The sequence below is a fragment of the Oryzias latipes genome, chromosome 16 (assembly GCF_053564925.1).
Source record: "Oryzias latipes strain Hd-rR chromosome 16, Olatipes_Hd-rR_3.1".
Taxonomy (NCBI): Eukaryota; Metazoa; Chordata; class Actinopteri; order Beloniformes; family Adrianichthyidae; genus Oryzias; species Oryzias latipes.
Window position 1 is genome coordinate 11,274,434 of NC_136252.1, and position 22,666 is coordinate 11,297,099.

General features: G+C 42.9%; 1 protein-coding gene across 1 annotated transcript; it reads left to right on the forward strand.

Annotated features, from left to right (window-relative positions):
* The first annotated feature begins 6,719 nt into the window (after positions 1-6,719).
* LOC101170047 (pituitary tumor-transforming gene 1 protein-interacting protein) lies at positions 6,720-22,051 on the forward strand. Its single transcript, XM_023964323.2, has 7 exons — positions 6,720-6,936; positions 7,171-7,217; positions 7,852-7,960; positions 11,955-12,069; positions 12,511-12,576; positions 19,059-19,105; positions 21,653-22,051. Exons 1-7 carry the CDS (start codon positions 6,837-6,839, stop codon positions 21,700-21,702), a joined length of 534 nt encoding a protein of 177 aa, XP_023820091.1. The 5' UTR covers positions 6,720-6,836; the 3' UTR covers positions 21,703-22,051.
* The last annotated feature ends 615 nt before the right edge of the window (positions 22,052-22,666 follow it).

Sequence of the window (22,666 nt, forward strand, 5' to 3'; positions counted from 1 at the left end):
GCAGCTTCATTATGAAAAATCTCTATATGATACTAAACGCCTGGATTGCCTGATTGATAGTCAGGAAATTACAAAGTAATTAGAGAGATGGCAATCCCTCAAAGATCAGCAAAGAAGTGTCGGAGCGCCTCCATTACTCATGAATACAGGTGCTATTATCCAGACAATTTGGGTCATGAGAAAAGACCTCTCTTGAAGGTATATCTCATTCTTTGTTCCGTGCACCTTCAGCTCCACTCCACAGGTGGCTTTTCTAAAGGAGGACCAGACAAACTTTGATCTTTCAATTGGTAAAATTATGGTTCCAAAGCTTTCTGCAATAACAGCTCTACTGCAGGTCCCAATGTTTTCCCTTTTTTTCCACAAGAATCAGAGTTCTAACGGTCTGCTAAAGAATGCCGATGCCACCTTGTGGTAGAAAGCTGAGCTGACATGATTTTGGCCCCAGTAAGATGTGAGTTTTGCTGCAATAACTCCACACTTTAGAAGAGTGCAGAATAGAAGAACGCATTTGAGTTTCCTGTGAAAGCTGTTGTTTGTGGGTGTCCCTGTCCTGCTCATGTAAGTGAAAGATGCAGCCAGTCAGCAAAAAAGTCAGGAGATGATTATTGATGGAAAACAGAGGAAGACCACAATCTCTGACAAGCGTAGCAAAGCGAAGCAGCCAGTCGTTGACTGTTTCCACCAAAATACCTGAAATGTAAAAACGTGGATGTAGAGCGAGGAGCTTTGTGGGTTTTATGAGCTGCACAGCAGTACCAGGCTTTTAGGCATCAAATGAGCTGCAGCTTAGCAGCACCTGCTGGATCAGACGGGACCATCCTAAAACTAGACCCAGAAGCTTCAAAAGGATCACAAGGAGACAAAAGGAAGATGATCCTAGAGGTTGCTGTTTGAAAGATGCAGTGACGTTCTTTGGAAGATTGTTGCTGAGCAAAAGCTTGTCTTGTGCTGTGCTGGTACTTTTTTACAGCTTTTCTTCTGTTTCTCCACCTCCTCATTTTCTTCGTTTACTCTCATCACAATTAGTGAATCCACTAAAAGGTGAGGACACAATAACACGGAACACAGCCATGCATTGTAATAAGATGCTTGCAAAAGTGATTTTTTTAATGGGTAGACAGTCTCGGTTGCACACAGCTGAGAGCTTTAATTAGGCTGAAGTAATTAAAAATGAGGCTGTCTGTGCAACGATTGCTGTGTGAGGCTATGATGCAGCCAAAGTCTGTCCTCTGTTGTCCACCATTTGAGAGTTTGGTCCTTTTTTGCATGCTGAAACAGTAAAGTACATCATGAAAGCATTTCTGTGTCTGCTCTGTCCTTCAGTATCTTCTCCGGGCTCAGGCCTATAAAGCTGTATTTAGTTTCATGCTTGGCTCTGTGTTTCCTTTTTATGAAAGTTTTTGAATGTGGACCTCCCCCCTTCAAAAAAAGAACTCTTCCTCTGCAAAGGAACACTGTCTTTGTAAGAACAGCTCTGATGTCCAAAGCTGGAAGTCCTCTCTCTTTGTTTACCGACCCTTTAGTCCTCATTATCTTTCTCCACATTTGTTCATTCTGACTTCACTCCTGCCATTTCTGCTGCTGCAGTAATGTGTATGTCAGTCTGAAACAAGTTATGGACATTATGGAAGTTATGGATTTTAGTTATTACTGAAATCCAAAGCTTCATAGGTCAAGTTCCATTACAACATAGGACCCCTTATTTTGGAGCAGCTTCACAATTCTGGCATCCTTTAACCCTTGTGCTATCTTAGATGACCCCACCCTTACATTGAGGTGTTCTCCCTACCATGACAAAGGTGGATAAAGGTGGAAAGATTTCATGTAATCCATGGACACCAGTGAAGATCACAAAACATTGAAGAAAAAAGGTTCAGAGCACTGTCTAGTGGGTCTACATGACCCAACTCCCAAGGTTAAAGTGCCTAGAATAGCACAAGGATTACACTTGTTTGTTTTTTCTGCTTAAATTTCTTTAAAGGATGTTAGAATATCCTCCAAGAGCTGTTGTTTGGATGTGAAATGACCCCCACCCTCACAGATATTTGGTTTGAGGATGCTCAAGCAGGGTGCTGAGGATGCTAACTGATTGCTGCCCTGATTATGTCACTCGTTGTTTGTTTGCTATAGAGCCTGTACACGGTCACTGCAACAACCAAATTTCCCAAACTAGGATCGATGAAGTATCTTTCTCTTCTCTTCTCTTCTCTTCTCTTCTCTTCTCTTCTCTTCTCTTCTCTTCTCTTCTCTTCTCTTCTCTTCTCTTCTCTTCTCTTCTCTTCTCTTCTCTTCTCTTCTCTTCTCTTCTCTTCTCTTCTCTTATCTTATAAAAGGTTCTGAATAGGGTTGAGGTCAGGGGAGGATGGGGGCCACACCATCAGTTTCTCTTCTTTTCTACCCATAGCTGCCAATGATGCAGAGGTATTCATTGCAGCATGAGAGCATGAGTTGGTGCATTGTCATGTATGAAGATGATTTTGTTACAGAAAGCATGGTTCTACTTTTTGTACCACAGAAGAAAGGGGTCAGTCAGAAGCTCCACCTACTTTTCAGAGGTCCTTTTCCCACCTAAAGGGACCGACCAGTTCTCTCCCCATGATTTTCGGCCCAAACCATGACTCCACCACTTCCTTGCTGACATTGCAGCCTTGTTGGGACATGGTGGCCATCCACCAACCACTCACTACTGCATCCAGCTGTACCATCCAGGGCTGTATGGCACTCATAAGTGAACAAGACTGTTTGAATATGAGTCTGTATGGCTGGGCCCACTGGAGCTGTCTTTGCTCGTAAGTGTTTAGGGGGGGACTGAATAGAAGGTTTATGTAGAACTGCAAGCCTTTGGGGGAGGTAATGGCATTTTAGCAGCTGCTCTCTTTATCCGATGTATTTGACTGGCAGAAACCTTCCTTATTCTGCCTCTATCTGCACCAACCTGTGTGTGCTCTGAATCAGCCACAAGTCTCTATATATTAAGATTATCACGCTTGATGATCAGCTTTTCATGCCTTGTCCATTGAGCTATTTTAGGCTTTTAGCAGAAGACTTCCTTTTTTTCCGATATTATTTGAAAATGTTAGCCTGATTAATAATGTGGAATGTCCCTTAGTAGTTTTTCCTTAGATTTAACTCACCTGTCAAGCTAATTATCACAGGTTTCTGAGATTGATGTCAGTGATCCAAAGTGCCCATGAGTTTCATTGAAAAACTAAGAGTTGTAACTTTTTGACACATAAAACCAATTTGCATATTAATTTACAATGTACTGTATGTCGAATATAAATGTGTCTGCAATTCTTGGAGGATCTAAACACAGGAGACCTGGATTTTTCGACATAATCTGCGAGCAATAAATAAACTGCAAATGTGGTCCAAAATTTAAATGTAACAAACAGTTGTGGTAAATCAAGAACATCATTAGGGTGAGGACAAAAGGAATGATGGCAGAGCTGCAATCAGTGTGTGAATCTGTGTGTGTGGGAGTGTGGAACTGTGACTGTACAAGGCTTTGGGCCTTAATCAAGGTAGTACAAGTCTAGATACGCATACACCATTTAACATTTTGACCATGGGATCTTGCGTCTACGACTAAAAAAAACCCATCATCTTCATCAACCTGCTCCACACTGCAGGGATGTCCGGGATGTCCTCATTAAAAGGGGGGTATTTAACATAGCAATCAGTGTCGTGGTTTACCCTCACACCCTCTGTCCTTGTCTTACTTTGTTAGGTAGGTGTTGGTTGACTCTGTCCGAGTCCTCACACCTGTCATTCATGTGCAGAGTCCTTCCAAGCTTAGCACTAACCTCTGACTAATTCTCTGCTTTTGATGGACAAGTCTCACACCCACACACACACATACACAGACACACACACATCCACACACACATGAGGTGTGTCTCAAGTACTTCTTAGGTAAGCAAATAGCCATGCTGTACAGTGCTGTAACCTATCATGTGTACCTGTTCTTTATTGTGCTTTTTCTCTACTTGTGAGATTCTGTTTTCTTCTCCACCTGACCCAATGTCAGGAAAGTCCAAATGTTGTTTTTTTGGGGGGTTTGCAGGAGGATACACCTGGTAGATGCAGACAGCCACCTGGCAGACAGCCACCTGGCAGACAGCCACCTGGCAGACAGCCACCTGCGAGCCACCTGGACGGGGCGCACAGGTGGCTAATAAGGAAAAGCAAAGTCGCAGACCGCTATACGTAGACCCAGGCTATTTCATTGGCAGCTCCCGGGCTGGGTCAGGCCCCCAGTGCACACCATAACCACCCCAAAAAGCCCTGGAGTGAGATTCAGCGTAGTTAAAAATAAAACAAATTACATTTTACTCTCCACGGCGGAAAAAAAATATGACAGCCTTTCCTTGTTGTCACAAAAACTGAAAACCATTTTTATATGTTGTATCAGTGTAAATGACATAGCTGGAAGTTTGCAGATTCACTGGAGACACTTTTGTTCAGTTTGGTTCTTAATGTGTTTGCGTTTGGGCGAATTTCATGTTTACACTGTTTGTGGCACAGCTCATTTATAAACTAAAATGCACAATCAAAGCCATTTCCGTCTTTCCCAAACCGACAGGTGCAGCGCAGGTGGTGACATCATCAGCAAAATGTCTGTCCCTACCTCTGAGTTAGAGAACATGCAGTTCAGCAAGAAATGGAAGGAGAAATGCACATTTTCGGTGTGAATCCTGTGTGCCGTGTGGCCATGTAGAATTTGAGGAGACCTTTCAACGCCACGCATGCTAACCTCAACGCTACTTTTCCAACAGGCTCTGCCGCTAGGAGGAAGAAGATTGTGGGTCTTACATCTTGTCGTGAGCAAAGATGGAGGATATTGTTCTGGGTTTGTACGGAGCAGGAGAGAGCCACAGCAGCATTGCTACGAGTGGCATGGATATGGGGAAAAAGAAAAGGCGTTTTTGAGATGATTTTCGACAGGAAGGCAGAGGTGATGTCGTTGGCAGTGGATAAGTCGTCAGACAGCAGTGATGTTACACAGCTCTGTCTTTATGTGCGATTTTCTGATAGAGAACGTTTCCACAATGATCTACTTGGACTAATTGCCCTGAAGGGGCAGAACACCATTGAACATTTAATTTGCCAAAATTGCAGCATTCTTTGAAGAGAGCAGTTTGGATTTGGCACGCTCTAACATGCTGGTTACAGATGGTGCGTCCTCCGTGGTCGGCAAGGATCACATTCTTGCCACGACGATGCCAGCAGTGGCCCACAGATCAAATGACTACATGGTTCGTCCATCATAGCCTTTCGTGAGGCAAATTTAGCGGTGAGTTAACAGCATGCAGTCATAAACAGTATTTGTTGCACCTCCAGTTTACAACACCAGCTTTTCCACATTCTGTTGAATGAGATGTCTGCTGATCACGATGACATTAGAAGGATCAGCAAAGGAAACGCATTGAAACATTTTTGCGAGCTAAGAAGAGAGTGTCATTTCTTGACAGGGCCCTTCTCCTCTGTCTCCCTCTGCTGGTCATATTTTGTTAGTGCGGTCTTCTGGCCTTTTCTTTTTTTTTTTCTCCACAGCTAAGGATTTCCTGATAAGTTTTCTTTTGGCCTGATCTGATTCCAAGTGATGTGATTTTGAGTATTTACCGATACCAAGTCCCAATCCGATACCTTAGTAACATATTTTTAAAAAAGTGAAAAGGTGAAACGTCTTCTAACTTTAAAACCAAGTCCAGATGACAGCCCCTAAACCTACTACAATGGATCCAACTTGGATGAATGAGAGTCTTCATAGACATATTTTAAAAAGAACACATTTGATAAATAAATGGATCAAGTTTTTTTCCTATTTTTATTTTATTAACCTTATTTTAGGATTTAACCCTTAATGGGAGCACATCTGTAAAGTAGCTTTAACAATCAAGCAAGAACAGTTGTAATAATAACAGGTGATAATTAGTCATGTGGAAAACGTTTTGTGACTTCAGCTTTAGTATCTTCATAACTAATAAACATTTTTGATCAGATGGGATTCACATCTCCATTAAAAAGTTCTGAGACATAAATTATGACATTCTTTGAAACCGTTGTTGTAGCATAAATATGATGATGAGCATTCATGACTAGCTCACATCAATTAAACCATGTATTTGTTTCTTTTTATATAGAATATGGAATTCTTTATTTTAACCACTTCAGACCTGGCGTCCACATGCATGGACACCACATTTGGGTAGTTAAATCTGCTTAACTGGGGCAATGAAAAGAGAACTAAAAAAGGGATCAGGTCTCAAGGGGTATGACATTTCTAAAGCACCATGGCAGGCTCACTAAACGCCAGGGCCAGAGCGGTCCTCCCAAATCAAAATGAAAATTTCCAGAACCCCCGCCCCCCAAAAAACTTTTGGAAAACAAAAGTAAAAATAAGGTAGATTTGGTACTATCTTTTGTTTTGACCTTGTCCTTTTGACCCCTGCTCATATGCTTGTCTGCATCCAGCTGCAGCTCCCATTACAGTTTTTGTTTTCAAATTTGTATTATAAGTTGTCAATCATGTTTTTGGTTTTAATTCAATTATCATCCGGCTTTTTCAGCAGTTTTCTTGAGAGAAAATTGTTAAAATTGAAAGTATTTTTTTTCTTTGACGTTTTTTATTTTTTTTTCGTAAAAAGGTGTAGCTGTGCGCGCATGTCTGACTCCGCCCGCACGGGATGTTCATAGACGGGTAACGCGTTTGCCCTGCCCATCCAGGACGTGACGTCATTAGCGTCAGAGCTCAACAGAAACAGCGGAGGTTGTTGTTCATGAGCCCCTAGGTAGTTTTCTTGATTTTACTTTCCTCCTCTGCCTTCAGGATGTCAGGACAGGCCTGTGCGCGTGTCACCGCAGCGCTCGTGCTCGCCGTCGCGCTCGTTAGCGTGGGAGAATGTCAGCCAACACCGACGCCGCCAGTCCGTAAGTTCGGGGTTCTGTAACTGTCGGCTCGGTCTTTTCCCCCAAAAGCTGTTTTGGTTGGCTTCGTTTGTGTTCAATTCTGCTGTGATGGGGAAGTCACGGCGCTGTTTTTGAAGTACGTCATATCTGCGGGCCCCTCCCCCTCTGACCCTCTGTGAACTTTTGCTGTATTTGATCTCAGCAGGACTTTTAGGTTCTTCTTTTCACTCTGTCCACCATGTTTTTCTCTTTCAGCCTGCTCAACCTTCAAAAGCTGCGACAGCTGCGTCCCGCATGCAAAGGTAAGCACAGGTGTGGCGCTCCAGCTTTTCCCAGCATGCTCCTCTGCTGCTGGTAAGCCCTAACATGCGCTCCGGGGCCAGACCCCGCCCCCCCTGTTGTAGTCCAAACATTCAGGGCTGGTTTCTCTTCTTCTGATTTCTTGTTTTTATAGAAAAATGAAGAAAAAAAATCAACAGCAGTGACATCACATAAGTAGAGAAGCATTTGATTATATAGGTTGTTTATGTTCCAAGTAAGTTTTGAACAGAATTTAGGCGGTCACCTGGAGTCAGAAAGCGGCTGGATGAGCTCAAACCCAGAAGGAACAGGAGTACGGTCACGGTACCAGATGACGTGCTCAAAACCATGAATGTGTCTGATTTCTCTGCCTGTTCAAAATATATCTAAAAATAGATATTTTTGTAGCTTCTGAGCATTTTGGAGGAAAAGTTATTAAAACAAATTCTAGTCTGACTTTGCAAAGATATTACAAAAGATTTGTAGAAAACATTAGGCAATCTTCCTTCATATCCCATAATAGTCACGTTTGTATTGCTCTTCCCCACATATGACCTCAACCATGAAGAGGTTGCAGGTTCAGATCCCGTTGAGACCACAGCATTCAGGCAGCTGTTGTGTCCTTTGTGTCTACAGTGTCTGTGGTGCATCACTACCAAGAACTGCAGCGACTACCCCGTCACCTGGTTGCTGCCGCCACCTTCGCTCTGCCCGCTGGCCGAGGCGCGCTGGGGCGTGTGCTGGTGTGAGTTATCCGCCTCGCTGTTATTCCTTCTTCTGCAGCAGAACTGAAACCAGGAAGTAGATGTTGTGCTCAATCCACTGAAGATGCACCGGCTCTGTTCCATTTTGCTCATGGGGGAGCTGATCAGGAGCTCAGAGGAACGTCAGCTTTGAGAAGCAGAAGGGTCCAGCCTGGAACTGGGGACTCGCCTCCATCAGGTGGAAGAGGGCCCCCTTTCAGAGGAAACCACTGGTTTTCTGCTGTCATGTTCAGGCTGTGTCACACAGCCACTACGTATTATTTGTGCTTATTGCACGGATAAAACCACAGAAGAAGTACGAATAAACCACGCAAAGAACATGTCAATCCAGCTCAGTGATATAGAACATTTAAGCTATGTGACTCTTTTTTAGTTGTACATTATCACTCTGTAATCCACGCCCAGCAGCCACATAGAGACAAGTTTTCACCCTGACCATGGTATAAGTCATTTGAATTTTATATGTGCGCTGTGTGTGCGATATCATTGTTATACATCGGCGTTACATGCAAAGCCACAAATTTGTTAATGCATCTCGCAAAAGTGACGGACAAGATTTACCTAACAATTGTGTGTAAACTATAGAAAGTACACACCAAGTGCATAATTCTTAACACACCCAACATTCTGATCATCTCAAAAACAGAATTCACGCTGAAACCCCCGGTGGACATCTGTGGTATTACACAGATCACACGTGTATCACCAAAGACTGAGATTTCATTCTTGGAAAATGCCCAAACTGTATAGAGGCTGTGTGACACGACCTTTAGGGAGGGTTCTCTGACATGAACCCACACACACACACACACACACACACACACACACACAGAGGCGTGGCCGACGTTTCAAGCCTCATAAGCGAATCCGTGTTAATAATTTGCTAATGATGCAAACACAGTAATAGTTTTCATTCGCTGGACGTCTGCTGGGTGACATAGCCGTCTGTCCTTTCATCCACCTGCAGCTGAATCATCCGGGTCACATTTACAACACAGAAGTCCACAGAGCTCAAAGGTCTCAGACAACAGTGGATTTATAGAGATGTGTGTCTGATCACTTCTGCTTTTTCGTTTTGAGTAATGTTTTCTTTCCAAATCTTCAGCGTTTCCACATGTTTTCTTTTCTACTGACTGCTGGCTGAATGGGAGGCTGTCCTGGGGCCTCATTTATAAACGTTGCGTACGCACAAAAGAAGGCGTACGCCACTCTCTACGCAATAGTTGAGATTTATAAAAAGCAAACTTGACGGGAAAATGTGCGGTCCTCCACGCAAGCTCTGACCCAGGCGTACGCACAAAAACGGGTGAAATGAGAAACGGCGACGCCGTCGGCAGATGGAAGAAACACGTGAAAGTGACAGTGTGTGCCAAATCGTGCTGGCATGTGCTGTGCTACACAATGTGGCATAGCTTAAAAACGTGCCTCTACCCCCTGGCGCTGATTGCTGTGTTGGCCCCGACCCTGAACCCCATCCCCACGCATTTGAGCCATTTGCTGCTGCTGTGCGCCAGCGTTTGGAAGTGATGCGTCGCTTGTAAAGAAAAAGAGGTGTGGAAAATATTATTTATTTAAGAATTCCCTCATCGTGCAGTTTATTTCAGTCAGGGCGATCTTGATTTCGCCCAACTCCTTGGCCACCTCTCTGATTGAACTACTGACTTCCCTCTGCATTCAAGGACTGCATCGGTGAGGACACGCCCACTGCTGGAGGGTTGAGAGCCGCGTGCCGTGGAGACGCTGGGGCCAGACGGCTGCTCAGCTGCAGCATCGTAACCACTGGCCCCGCTGGAACACCCAGCAACTTAAATAAAATTGTTCTATATTAATAATCTGTAATTGTGTAGCCTGCATACATGTGACTTGACTGCATTCATTTTAATTATTTCTCTTACCTGTGTCACCCTGACCCTGGCGCGTCGGCGTCCCCTCCGTCTCAGTCAGGTGACTGAGGCGGAGGAGGACGCCGATAAGGGGGACTTAATAGGGATTCCCCAATAATAGCGGCCAGTTTCTCATCAAGAGGGGTCAGCCCCCCCCCCCCCCCCACGTGGCAGACACACTCTGGCGATGCAGCGCTAGACGTTTTTTTGCCTCGACTTTGATGTCCGATCATTTCTTTCATTTCTTTTTTATTTCGGCCACGTCCGAGGTTGTGAGGCTACAGCATTAACGCCGTCTGCCACCGTTTGCCGCTCACGTGCCTTTTAGGCATTAGTAATGCCCACACTGTGCCCCAAACAACACTTTTCTCCTCTTTTCCACCTCGCCAACGATAACTTTTACTTCACATTGAGTGAAGTTACGTTTTTTTGATTTCCCCTCTGTGTTTGCCATGATTTAGCAAGCCATGAATATTAATTTGTGGGCGTTTCACGGACTATTTATGGGCAAATATGGGCGTGTCATGTAGCCGCAAAAGCTGCGCTGCATTTAGAATCGGTTGTGATTTATTAAGGGAAAGATGCGTAGGATGTGCGTGCGCACGGTTTTATAAATCCGAATATTTCTGTGCGTACGCACGTCCTATGTTTCATCCGTACGCCACTTCTGACGCAAATCCTACGCAAAGTTTTATAAATGAGGCCCCTGATCTGAATCCACAGGGTCTCCGTCTGCTATGATGAGAAATAAAACACACACCGTGGGTTCAGTTCTTCATGTTTACAAAGAACACTAACTAGAGAGGCTGATTTGAATGTCAGCTCAGGTTTTAACTTTGAAACAAATCCAACAAATGTCACTGTTGACAGGAAATCTGTTCTAACAAACTCAATCTGGCAAAATCAAATCCTAAAGGCTGTGTCTCCCAGGTGCTATGTACATTTCCCACGGATGAAATTTCCTTCTTTTGTGATCCATGCGTGATATTCATGAGTGTTTCTTGCGTTCGTCATTCTTTGAGGGTTTAGGCGGACGGGTCTTTCCGTGAATTCAGTTTGGAGCTGTTCAAAGTTTTTGGTCGGTTGAGAATTATGCAGTTTATGCGCATTTTACATAGTCTGTACACAATTATTAGGTAGATATTTCGCAATCGTGCGTGATTACTTTTGTGTCTTCCCACGACCGTTCCACGTATGTCTAACAGACTTTTCACGCATTTACCACCGATGTATAACTTTTATATGGCATGTACAGCGCACATATCACATTCAAATTTACCATTTAAAATGACGTAATTGACGCACGAATCATTAATAAACTACATGTAAACAGCGCAATAATCACACACGGTTCATTTTCTACATTGATTTACGTGTTCTGTTTGTGGTTTATTCGTACTCCTCCGTGGTTTTACGTGGTTCATTCATGATACTTCCATCAAAATATCATGTAAAGTGAAACTTTTTCACTTTTTCCACATATATTCATGGATGACCAATTTTCACGCTCAAAATGTGGGTAGCGGCTGTGTGACACGGCCTTTTTTCACAGCAGGATTCTTTGCTGTTTTTGAGTTTTTTTTAGGGACGGCTCATATCAGAAGAGTTACTTGGCGTGTTGTTTGGTGCTATTAAGCCGATCACACCTTTAAACATGGTGGGGGTATATGTTCCAACCTGCTTCCCTGTTTCTAACAATTTCAGGCCTTTTCTTTTAGTCATGTTTTCACGACCGATCACGGTCAGATGGAGGCGGAGCTCCGCACCTCTAAAACTGGATTCTCACAAACAGGCAACTTTAGATCTCAGAATTCTACAACCCAGGGTTCTCTTTGAATAAATGGCATTTGCATACAAACAGCTCTGGTCTCTGGTCTCTGCTGCTCAGTCCTTCATCGGTTTTTCAAAAACGGTGACCTGCTGAAAAAGACTCTGAACCCTGCGCAGATCCGGACTCATTTGATCTCAGTTTCATTTCTGAGGAAACCCTGCAGTTCTGCAGAGTGATCAGTAGGGGGTGCTATTGCCACAGGAGGAGACTGGAGTCATTTTTATAAGAATCTGTTTTTCTGCGAACTTGTGTGTCTTTCAGTGAACTTCGAGGCCCTGATCATCACCCTGGCTGTGCTGGGTGGATGCATTCTGATCATCATCACGGTCTGCTGCTGCTGCTGCTGCTGCGGCTGCAGGAAGAGGCGCTCTTCAAGGTCAGCTCACACGCCGCTCAGACACTGACCTGTGAGAAGGACACCCAAAAAGCCGTGTTTCATTCCTTCAAACATTGGTAATAGTGAGCAGGAAGGCACAGATGGGAAATGGATCATCCATCCTCTGCTGCTCGTCCGGGGTCATGGGGGGCCGGGTCATGACATGCACTACACACCTGTGTTTTTCTAATTCAGAATTGTACAAATGATATGTCAATATTTGTTCCCTTGCACTAGTGCTGTTGTGTTTCTGTAACTGAAGTGTGACAAAGCCTCGTGGTTCACTGGAATGGCAGAGGGCTCTGCAGTCACACATGCCAGTGTTGATGCAGACAATGCAGAATCGAACCTGTCTCCAGGAAAGCCTCTGTCTGCACATGCGCATGTTTGGCCTCATCACTCCATCTGGAGTCCTCCAGTCATGTCTGCTGTCGTCCTCAGGCTTGACAGAGACGAGGAGCGATTGGCCAGGAGGAGGGAGGAGATCAGACATCGCTCGGAAGAACGGTGAGAGCTTCTGCAAACAGACTGGAGGTGTGGGGGAAAAGCCTCTCCTGACAGATTCAGGAAGCGGTCGGTCTGAAGTTAGTCATCATCCTTCTGGGTTAATAGCATGAATGTTTCAGACTTCTCAGGCTACGGAGTTTGCCTGATGTCTGGTGGAAATGCTTTGATTCAACAGTTTTTGCTCCGTTTAATGTTTTTAGAAGCTTTCTTAGTGCGTGTGCAGACTGGACACATTGGCTCCACTTTAAGTGAACCAGAGTTGCGTTCCCCTCATAATCTGGAAAAATGTTTTAATCTGAAGACACCCCAGTGGACCCTGGTCCAAGACCAGGAACCGCTCTCTGACCCATCTTTGGAGGTCAGGGCTCCAGACTGCGAGCAATTGGTCGCATTTTGCGACCAAAATTTGAGAGTGTGCGACTGAATTTTACATCCAGTCGCACATGCGCGACCAGTAAATTTGCCTCCCCCACCCTTCGTATTTTTTTATACATTAAACGTGGAAGGGGCACGTCAATGATCAATGAAATAATCAATGAGACGCAAGCCCACACGGACGCAGGCAGACACACACACTCGCGCACATACTCATGAAACGCGAACACGTACACTCTCGCGTGATACCTGTCTTTGAGGCGGCCACTGCGTGTGAGAAGAATAGGGAAAGCCACTGAGTGGCTAAAATGCGTGTAGGGGGAGGGGCCTATAGATAATCGAGTGCGCGTAAACATCTGTGGGAAGGAAACTGAGACAAATATCACAACCTGATATGTGCGTCTGAACTATGGGTAAGCGAACTATTGATTCGTTCTTCCGACCTGCGGCTAGTGTACCAGTGCCAGAGTGTACAGCAGGGGTCTCAAACTCGCGGCCCGCAGGCTATTTGCGGCCCCCAAGATGATATTTTGAACGTTTAATGTTTAATATGAAGGTTTAATGTTACTGCAGGCCGCCAGTTTGTATGAATGACACTTTTTCATTGTCGTGCGCGGAGCTGACCAACCAATCACAGTGGGGTATATGACTCTTGGGGGCGTGACAATGACAGGGCTTGAAAGCAGGACACCTGACAGCCCCTCCCTCATTAAGGAGTTCCTTACTTTCCTTTAGAACGTATTTATTCGCTCGTAATTTTCTAAATACATGCAGTCCGTGCTGAACTTTTCTCTGGGTCACACAGAACCGGAGGAAGGTTTAGGTTTTGGTTACGGTTACGGCGGCGCATCAAACGGTTATGCACGGCCGTTACGGCAGCACGCCGCTCCCGCGGGAGTCGGGTCAGCTGAGGAGAATAAATGTCCCACACCTACGTGCGTGACAGCTAACGGGGCTTGAACTTTAAACACGCTCGAGCAAAAACAACATTTGCTTTAGACTCACTGAAAATACGTGGGGAAAATGCAACGATAGACGTGTTTGAGATGAACCGGCACCTCGCCTGGATCGTTGGGGAGACCGGGGGGGGGGCTGTGAGATGAAGACGAATCTGCAGCAAGACTGAAGGAGAACAGGATGTTGGAGTTGTCCTTAACATTCAATTTAGTTTCAATATTCTTCTCCCCCTTAGTATGATCTGTGTTATTATATATTTATTTTATGATTATTTTAATGTTTTGTGATGTATGTAGCCTTTTTTAATGAATTGGTATTTTAAATTATTTTAATTAATCACTCCACTACAAAAACCATCAGGTAACATGTCCCATAATGCATTGTTTTGTAGTCTGTAGGGCAGCTTTCAGTCAGTTCAGTTTCCAGCTGTGTCCGGGTAGGTTTGCCCCTTGCTCCCACCCCTTTCTCGCGATATTTTTGTGATGATTGACAGTTGATGTTGGAGCAAAAACAAAAATACATGTCACACACCAGGTGATCTGCGCAGCGTTGAGTTCACCTGGGTGATCTCAAACACGCTTATTGTGCATCTTGGCTGCACCTATTTGGTGTCACAAAGATAAATTTCCATCCGTTTTCTTTACTTATTTGTGCTGTCATGACAGCGATGGTGCTGTCTTTTTACCTTCTTGTTGCATCTTCAAAAGTGAAGAATAAAATGTGACACTGAATTTGAAACAGCACATTGTAATTTCTGCATCTATTATTAAAGTATTTATTAGTAATACAGTGGAAATGAGTAGATTTGATTAGAATGTTGATTTACGGTATGCGCCCCTAAATTTTCTGGTTGCGCCCCTAAAATTTTCAGTTAGGGGCCACTGTGCTCCTAGTGAAAAAAGTTAGTCTGGAGCCCTGGAGGTGGTTTTGGTTCCAATCGGACTGAGCTTCGGTTTGCTCTGACATTCCTGTCTGAATACCATCCTTTCCCGGAGCCGAACAACTGAACCACAACGGCCACCGTAGCCGAGTAGAAACGTAGCAACAGATGAGTCACGGAGAAACACAAAGCAACGATTGTCGTGTTATCAAACAGGAAAAGAAAGTCCAGCTGTTTATTTGTTAGAACATTTATTTTAACACGGCTGAAAACGCTTCTTACATGCTTCTTTGTGTCCCGTTTTACCGGACACGCTGCTAGAACGTCACCCTAAAAATCAGGGCCGGCCCTGGTCTTCCAGGGGCCCTAAGCAAAATGTAATTTGTGGGCAGCACCAACAAAACGCAACTGTTGTTGTAATATAAATGAGATCTCTCTGTTACTACATTTTGTGAATGTATTATTGCTGCTGCTGAAGAATTGAATACAGTACATTGCCTGCATATTGGATGCACATTTAGTGGTGCCAAACCAATTCTAAATGCAAAGAAAAAAATATGAATGACAAATGTATATATATATATATTTTAATTTAACACTGGGCACCTTAACAAATGACATTCACAAATCTCCAATTCATTAAAAACAGCAACTTAATAGCAAATCAAATAACAATAAAACAATCCAAAATAAAGAACACAACAGCTCAATGACGGTGGTTTTGAGGGTGGAAAGTCAAAGTCTTTATCAGTCTGAAAAGGACCTCTTTGCACCAAATCCATTCTTACTGGATCAGAGAGTGTGGTCGGGCATTCAGCTGGACCAATTAGATTTGAGGTAGGTGGAATCTTGGGTCCAGTCTGCTCCTCTTTCATACACACCTCTATTGGAGCCTCTGGAACATAAGAGACAGAACTTCAACAAAAGCAAACAGTTTGCTGTGATGCTGGAAGCAGAATGTTGGAAAGAAGTGCCTTCACTTTTGTGTGTGTGATCTTTTTATATATTTATGATAGATTTATTGTTTGATTGTGTATTTGCATGAGGTCATATTTATTTATTTAATCATGAACCGTTTGGGACTTCATACTCTTCAGCTGCTGTTTATGGAAAAAAAAGGGGTTATGCAGACACTGTCTTTTAAATTACTTTACAAGTTATTAAATTAGGTATTAACTGAGATGACATCTTCAGTGATGTCAGGAACATCTTGGGATGTGGACGCTGCACCGCCTCCAATACTTTATGATTGCTCCTTCACAGCTGAAAAGGAATGCCTTACAATATTATAAATAGAAGTTTGAAGAGCCTATTTAATGCCAATAGATTTAACCTACTATTTCTTTATAACTACAAATTACTATGCATCCATGAACTATGCAGCAGTTGACCGTTCACTGCATTGTTTTCATTGCAGGTGTAGTTACTCCTCATCACTAAGGAATGTTGTTAGACGGAACTGTGCAAAACATTATTATGTAAAACCAAAACTGCCAAATACAAATAATACATAAATGTACCCATTTAGAAATAATGAATGTGAACAATAATTTGAGTATAAGTGAAGATATAAGCATTTATACACTTCTTTATCTATTATTTTTATTTATTTTGCTTGTCATTTATAAATGAGAACATTTATTTCCTATTTGTATTTGGCAGTTTTGATTCTCCATATTTTATGCCAATGCAAGATTTTAAGGCACATTCATTGTTGAAAAAGACTACCTGACTTGCTATAACAGATTAACAGCCGTTTTTATACTGACATAAACTGGAAAAGGTAGAACGCACTAAGTATGTGTTAGCAAAACAATTAAACAATAAGATAACGTGAGTTAAAACATTTATCAGCCACCATCATCATTATTTACTTTCTCTGCTCTCCGCCGTTTTAGAAGGTCATTTCCGACCTCATCTTGGAAACTTGGGTATCAGAATTATTTTCGAGTTTTCCATTGGAAATTACGACAAACGGGGTCGTTTATGTGCAAACTTTACCTCGAATCGATAAGTATTTTACGTAAATCGCGCTGCTGCACAGAAAGGCAGGATCATGTAAAAATACGGCCCCAACATCCTCCAAACTTACCTTGTGATTGATGTTTAAGTTCTTCATCGTTTTTCAGCGCCCGATGGATAAAGTCTCTTTGGCATGAAGTTCTCTTGTCGTCGCTTTGATCAATGTGACAACATGCGCTCGTAAATGCACACTGTTCCAGGTTCAGACGCAATGATGTTGACCAATCGTTGCTAAGAGTGGCGTAACGTCCTTATTGGGTTGCCAGATTGATTCGGGTATGTTGAAGTGGGGGATCATTAAAGTGCAGGCAACATTCTTTGGAACAACATTCAGAGCACACGTTGGTACGGACGTTCTATGAAATAGGTTGCCAGATTTGGGCCTTTTTTTTCCGCCACTTCGGGGCCCTGGTGGTTACGGCGGGGCCCTACGCGGCTGCGTAATTCACATGTAGGGAGGGCCAGCCAAGCTAAAAACTGTAGCTTCTTAACGAAATTCTCTTCAAATAAATCCAAAACACCACAACGATGAGACACAGCAACTCATTAAAATGCGATGGGATGAATTCCGACTCATTAAAACTGTTTTTAATGTGACACATTGCTTCTCACTGTGTTCCTGACAGTCTATATGTCATAAACACTTATCGTCATACCTTCACATCCGTCGTCTCCTCATCGCTGCAGTTTTTAGCATCCTCTCAGTCAAAGCACACACAGCACGTCTCCTTTCCTGTAACCAAACGCCTTGCAGGACTTGCAGGACCTGACCAATGAGTGAAGAGAGTAAAGAGCTCTTTAGTCGTGTGGTTTTGTTTGTTTGGAGTAAACCTTTGAGCTGTTTAACAGCTAAGAACTTGATCAAACTTTCAGTGAGACCATTCAAACCTTTGGCACATCTGTTTGACAACATGACAAACATTTATCTTTACTCAGCTGTTTTACAGTCATGAACTCTTTGGGGATGTTGTTCACCTGTCAGCACATCCCCTCAGGGGTCGCTACAGCGAACCAGTTTCACAGATCCGCACATTTGGTTTGGCAGTGAGTTTTACCACAGATGTCCTTCCTGATACAGCCATGCATTTTATCCGGGCTGGGGACCGGCGCAGGGAAAGTGAAGCATTAGCATGAAGGGTTTTGCCTAAGGACCCACACAGGATGAAACTCATCGTGCCTCTAAGAAACAAACCCTGGTTTCCTATGTGGCACTCCTACACGCATGCGTGCCAACGGAGCCATCCAGCTGCCTGGGATGCATTCTCTAGGGGAGAGGGGTTCTGAAAGTTTTTGTTAGTGGAGGGCCAAATTAAGAACTCGACATTAGACTGGGGGCCAATTTTGTTAAAAAAAAAAAATTGAAAAACAGAAAATGTTTGTTTTTAATAACTTTAATGACCAAGTATCATTTGTACAGTTAACCAGATGTTTTCCCAGTTGCGGTCGGAGGTTGCTGCCCAGATCTTCTACTCGTCTAGTAATTGGCTTATTTTCTTCAAACTTTTTGCTCTGGACAGACAATATCAGCTACTTTCAGCATACATTCTGTTACAACCTCCTTCACTTTAGAGCTTTATGCCAGGCCATTTCCAAAGCCACAACCTCGCTAGCTTCTGTCACAGCTCCACTGGATTAAGCAGCGTAGCCTTGTTGTTGTTGTTGAAACTCATTGTTGCGCTCCCTACAGTAAATTTGTCATCGTTTTTATGATTTGTAACATAGTGACGGTTTTTATTAAATTATTTGAGCAGTGCATTTACCTGCTTGCAAATAAGTCACATGTCTTAATCCAGCCCATGAGGTACATTAATGCACCAAATTGACATCTGAGTGTAATTGCCGTTTTTTCCTGCAGATGTCGCCAGAAACCATGAAACAAAATTTTTTTAAGCAACGTACAGCTGGTGTAATAGCTATCCATTAGGATTTATTGAGGGCCACAAAAACTCTCTGCACTTTGAGAACCTCTGCTTTAGGGGAATGATGCAGAACAGGTTTTCCCTTTGCTTTTAGCATTATTTACCTTATTCACCTTGATGGAATCTGTTCAATGGAGCTCATATAGCAAAGATAAAGAAAATCTGGTGACTTTGTTTTTACCTCGGTGTTGCTGTGGAACCTGTTCAAACAGTCCAAAATCCACTATCAGTCCTTCTATGACTGTTCGTCTCTCCACAGGGTTCCTCTGGAGTTCTCTTGTCCACTGAAGCTAACTTTTCTGGGGTTTTTTGTTATTTTTTCCTAACAGGAAGGTGGAGAGGCAGGCTCGGCACGATGAGATCCGCAGGAAGTACGGTACGTATGGCCACTCTCATCTTCCGCTGTCAGTCATCCTCTGTAACGAGGAGATGATGGCGTTTCTCTGAGAGCTATATTGTGGTTTGTTTAGGACTGGAGTTTTGATGAAATGATGCTGAGTTAGGGAGGAAATGATTATCTCCATTCACAGTCTCAGCTCACCCACCTCACCAGATGAGCTTCCACTCTGGATCTCACATCTCCATGCTAGTCCTCAGAACACATTTTTCTTTGAACCAGTACTTCTGTCTAAATAATTGTATGAAATGTAATCAGTATTCATTAATATTCATCAATATTAATCCTCGTATTATCCTCAAATATTACTCACACATTTCACCCCTGGGGTCACATTTGCCTTCAGAAAACGATTTACATAAAATTGATAACAAAGTTTTTTGTGCCAGGCACATTGTTTATTTGTTGAATACATAAATAACCCCCTTGATAATGAAACAGATCAGTGGGTTGACCTGTTCTCTAGCGCCACCATCAGGCCAAGCTTTTAAATTAGAATGAATGTATCTTGAACAGTTATAATACTGTCAACATTAATGACCACAAGAGTTTGAAGCCTATTGGTTTTGGTGATTCTATGGCCTTTGCTGTAGCGCCACCATCAGGTTAAACTTTCAGTTTTAGAGTTAGTAGATCTTGAAAAATTTTATCCAAATGTTTTCTAATTTGGGTGCACATTTATGACTCTCACAGAATAAAGCATATTGGCTGATGTTAGTGACCCCCTTTCTTTTCATGAACATATTTATTTACTTATTTTTATCTCCCTTTTTGTGACATATTTGTGGTTGGTCACTATAAAGTCTCACTCACCCCTCCTCTTTTGTAATCCCGGCTTGGAACCGGCAGTGGGAGAGTTAGAGGTTTTTTTTCTTCTTTTTTTAATGTTTTGGTGTGAAACAGAAAGTCATAGTCAGACCATGGCGCAGTTCTTTATGCCCAGAGTCGAGCTTTTAGTCTGCACTACTGTACACAGGATGTGCAGAGAGATGCGCTCCTTGCAGATATATTTCTTGCCAAGAGTGTGTCCCACCAGGCCCACAGTCAGCCATGTTGAAGGCAAACTCATTATTCAAGCTCTTCATTTGAGAGATAAGATGAGATAAAACTTTATTTATCCCACGATGAAGAAGTTCTGTTGTCTGCGGCTGCAGCAAAGTAAAGTGACCTTCACGTGTTACAGTTCAACATTATAATATATACAAAACATATAACCATCAATTAAAAACATTTTACATGAGATGGTAATTTTAGAGGGTAGGCATGTGTAGGTGGAAAGACTTGGATGTGATCAACTCAAAAGCCTACATTGGCTCCCTCATTTTGGCAAGATTTCACACCACACTATAGTCCCCCCCCCCCCCCCCCCCCCGTTATGTACCAACTCAAAATGATCAACTCTGCAGGTGTGAGGATGTTAGGTCACACACACACAGACAAGTTTAACAGCTGAAACAGCCTGGGGTCAAATTGACCCCCGAGGAACACCAATGTGTGTAATATGTCTTTAGCACATTATAAAAAAATATCATCAGGATAATTTAATGCTGTTGTCCCCATCAAATTAGGAAAAATCATGAAATATGAAGTAAAAAGAAAAAGGTTAACTATTATATTTTTTATGACAAACATTGAATTGGGGTCAAATTGACCCCAAGGATAATAGTAGGGTTAAACAGACATCTGAAAACTGAAGGTATTTAACTATTAATATGAATTTGCTAAGCTAATAAGCCAACTTAGTCTCACAAGCGGCATTTGCATTGACTATGAAATGCACAATAATAAATTCACCTAACAGAAACATGACTAAAAAAAATTCTTGTGCTATGAAGAGTTGGTTTTAAGGCGTATCGAAATGGCCATGTTTGGCAATAGTGCAATGGAATTAAATCGAATGAAATGAGTCACGTGACCAACAACCAGATGGCGGCCTTTGGCGCTGCACAGCGGGCGCCACAAGAGGTCCCACAGCATCACACAGAAGTTGAGCGAGTCGTGGAATTGTTGGATCCACAGCTCTGGAAAATCACCAACCACCATTTCCCAATATGGCTTCATCCATAGCCCCTCCCACGTGTAAGGAGCTCGCCGCTCCATAGCCTGAATAAGACGCCGGCGTCTCCTTAAATGAGCGCTAGTGCCGTGACAAATTGTGAATGTATCTGCTATCAATCAAATTATTATTTACATCTGTCTTCATGTTGATAACTAACTTATCATGTGACTTGGTTTAAGTTTATTCACATCCTTATGATTTAATGGAAACGGTGAAATAGTATTTTTTTTTTTGTAAATTTTTAGAATTTCGATAAAGTTTTATGAAAACACAGCTACAGAGAGACTGGCAGCTTGATGATGTGGAAGGGATGCTTCAGGAGAGGCAAACGAGTCTCTCCTGGATCTCCTCCCTCTGTTCTGTGACGTGTTGCACTTATACAGACAAAGATGTCTGTATAAGTTGCTGCTGCTCAGGCTCAGACTGATTCCTTTTTGATTGGACCCTCTCTTGCTTGGTGTGTGCAGGCCTGATCGGTGACGCCGACCACCCCTACAGCAAGTTTGAGAACGAGTGAGGCGGCCGCAGCGCCAGGCTCCCACTGCCCCACCCTCACCTTTAGACTTCTTCTATTGCAAACCTTGACAGGAGTCTTGCAGGGGGCAGAGAAGGACACACACAAGCATCTCTCAGAGGTTCAAGAAGAACCTGTGGAAGGTGGAGCTGAAATTGTAATTTTAACTTTTTTTCATCATTCATCAGAATGAAACTTGTTTTAAATTTTCTCATTTCTCTTCCGTAATTTTGACTCTCAAAATCTCTTTTTCCGTCTTTTGTTCTCTGGTTGACCTTCACACAGTGTTGATTTCCGGGTGACATTGTAGCAGTGATGTGTTCAAGTACACAAATAAAATTTGTAAAGAACAGACTCTGGTGGTCATTTTAAACAGAAATATTGTCGTAGTGTGAAGCTGCAGAACTGTGAGATTCAGACCTCTGAGTCTGGATCTGCCTGCTCCTGCCTCATAGAAACAAAAGGTTACTAGCTTTGAAAAGTGTTTGATTTTCTTCTGTACTTGGTTTTTTGTGTGGCTGCATAGTCAAACACTGATTTCTCTCTGAGAAATGTGCTTTAATACTCTGGAGATCTTGAAAAAAAGACTCAGCTTTACTCAGCACCGTCATGGAAAAGGATTCTTTCTTCAATCAAGTGCTTCGAATTTGGAGAAGTGGAAAGCACTACAATATTCAGATTTCTCCAAGAAAAACAAACATCGTTTGGTCAGTTCATTCAGAATGTTTTTAAATAAAGAATCCCGATTTAGATTGAAAATATGTCAAGCCTTTATTCTTGTCTTATCAAAGGTTGATTAGCGTCTGCATGTAATATGTCTATGTAACGTCTGCATGTATTGTGTCTGCATCTAGCGTCTGCATGTAGTGTCTGCATCTAACGTCTGCATGTATTTTGTCTGCATCTAACGTCTGCATGTAGTCTCTGCATTTAACGTCTGCATGTATTGTGTCTACATGTAGTGTCT

Bases quoted from the DNA above. Each gene is read 5' to 3' on its own strand.
- LOC101170047 (XM_023964323.2), top strand. From the start codon at position 6,837: ATGTCAGGACAGGCCTGTGCGCGTGTCACCGCAGCGCTCGTGCTCGCC. The intron at 6,937-7,170 runs GTAAGTTCGGGG...TTTCTCTTTCAG, and splicing joins AACACCGACGCCGCCAGTCC to CCTGCTCAACCTTCAAAAGC. The intron at 7,218-7,851 runs GTAAGCACAGGT...TTGTGTCTACAG, and splicing joins GCTGCGTCCCGCATGCAAAG to TGTCTGTGGTGCATCACTAC.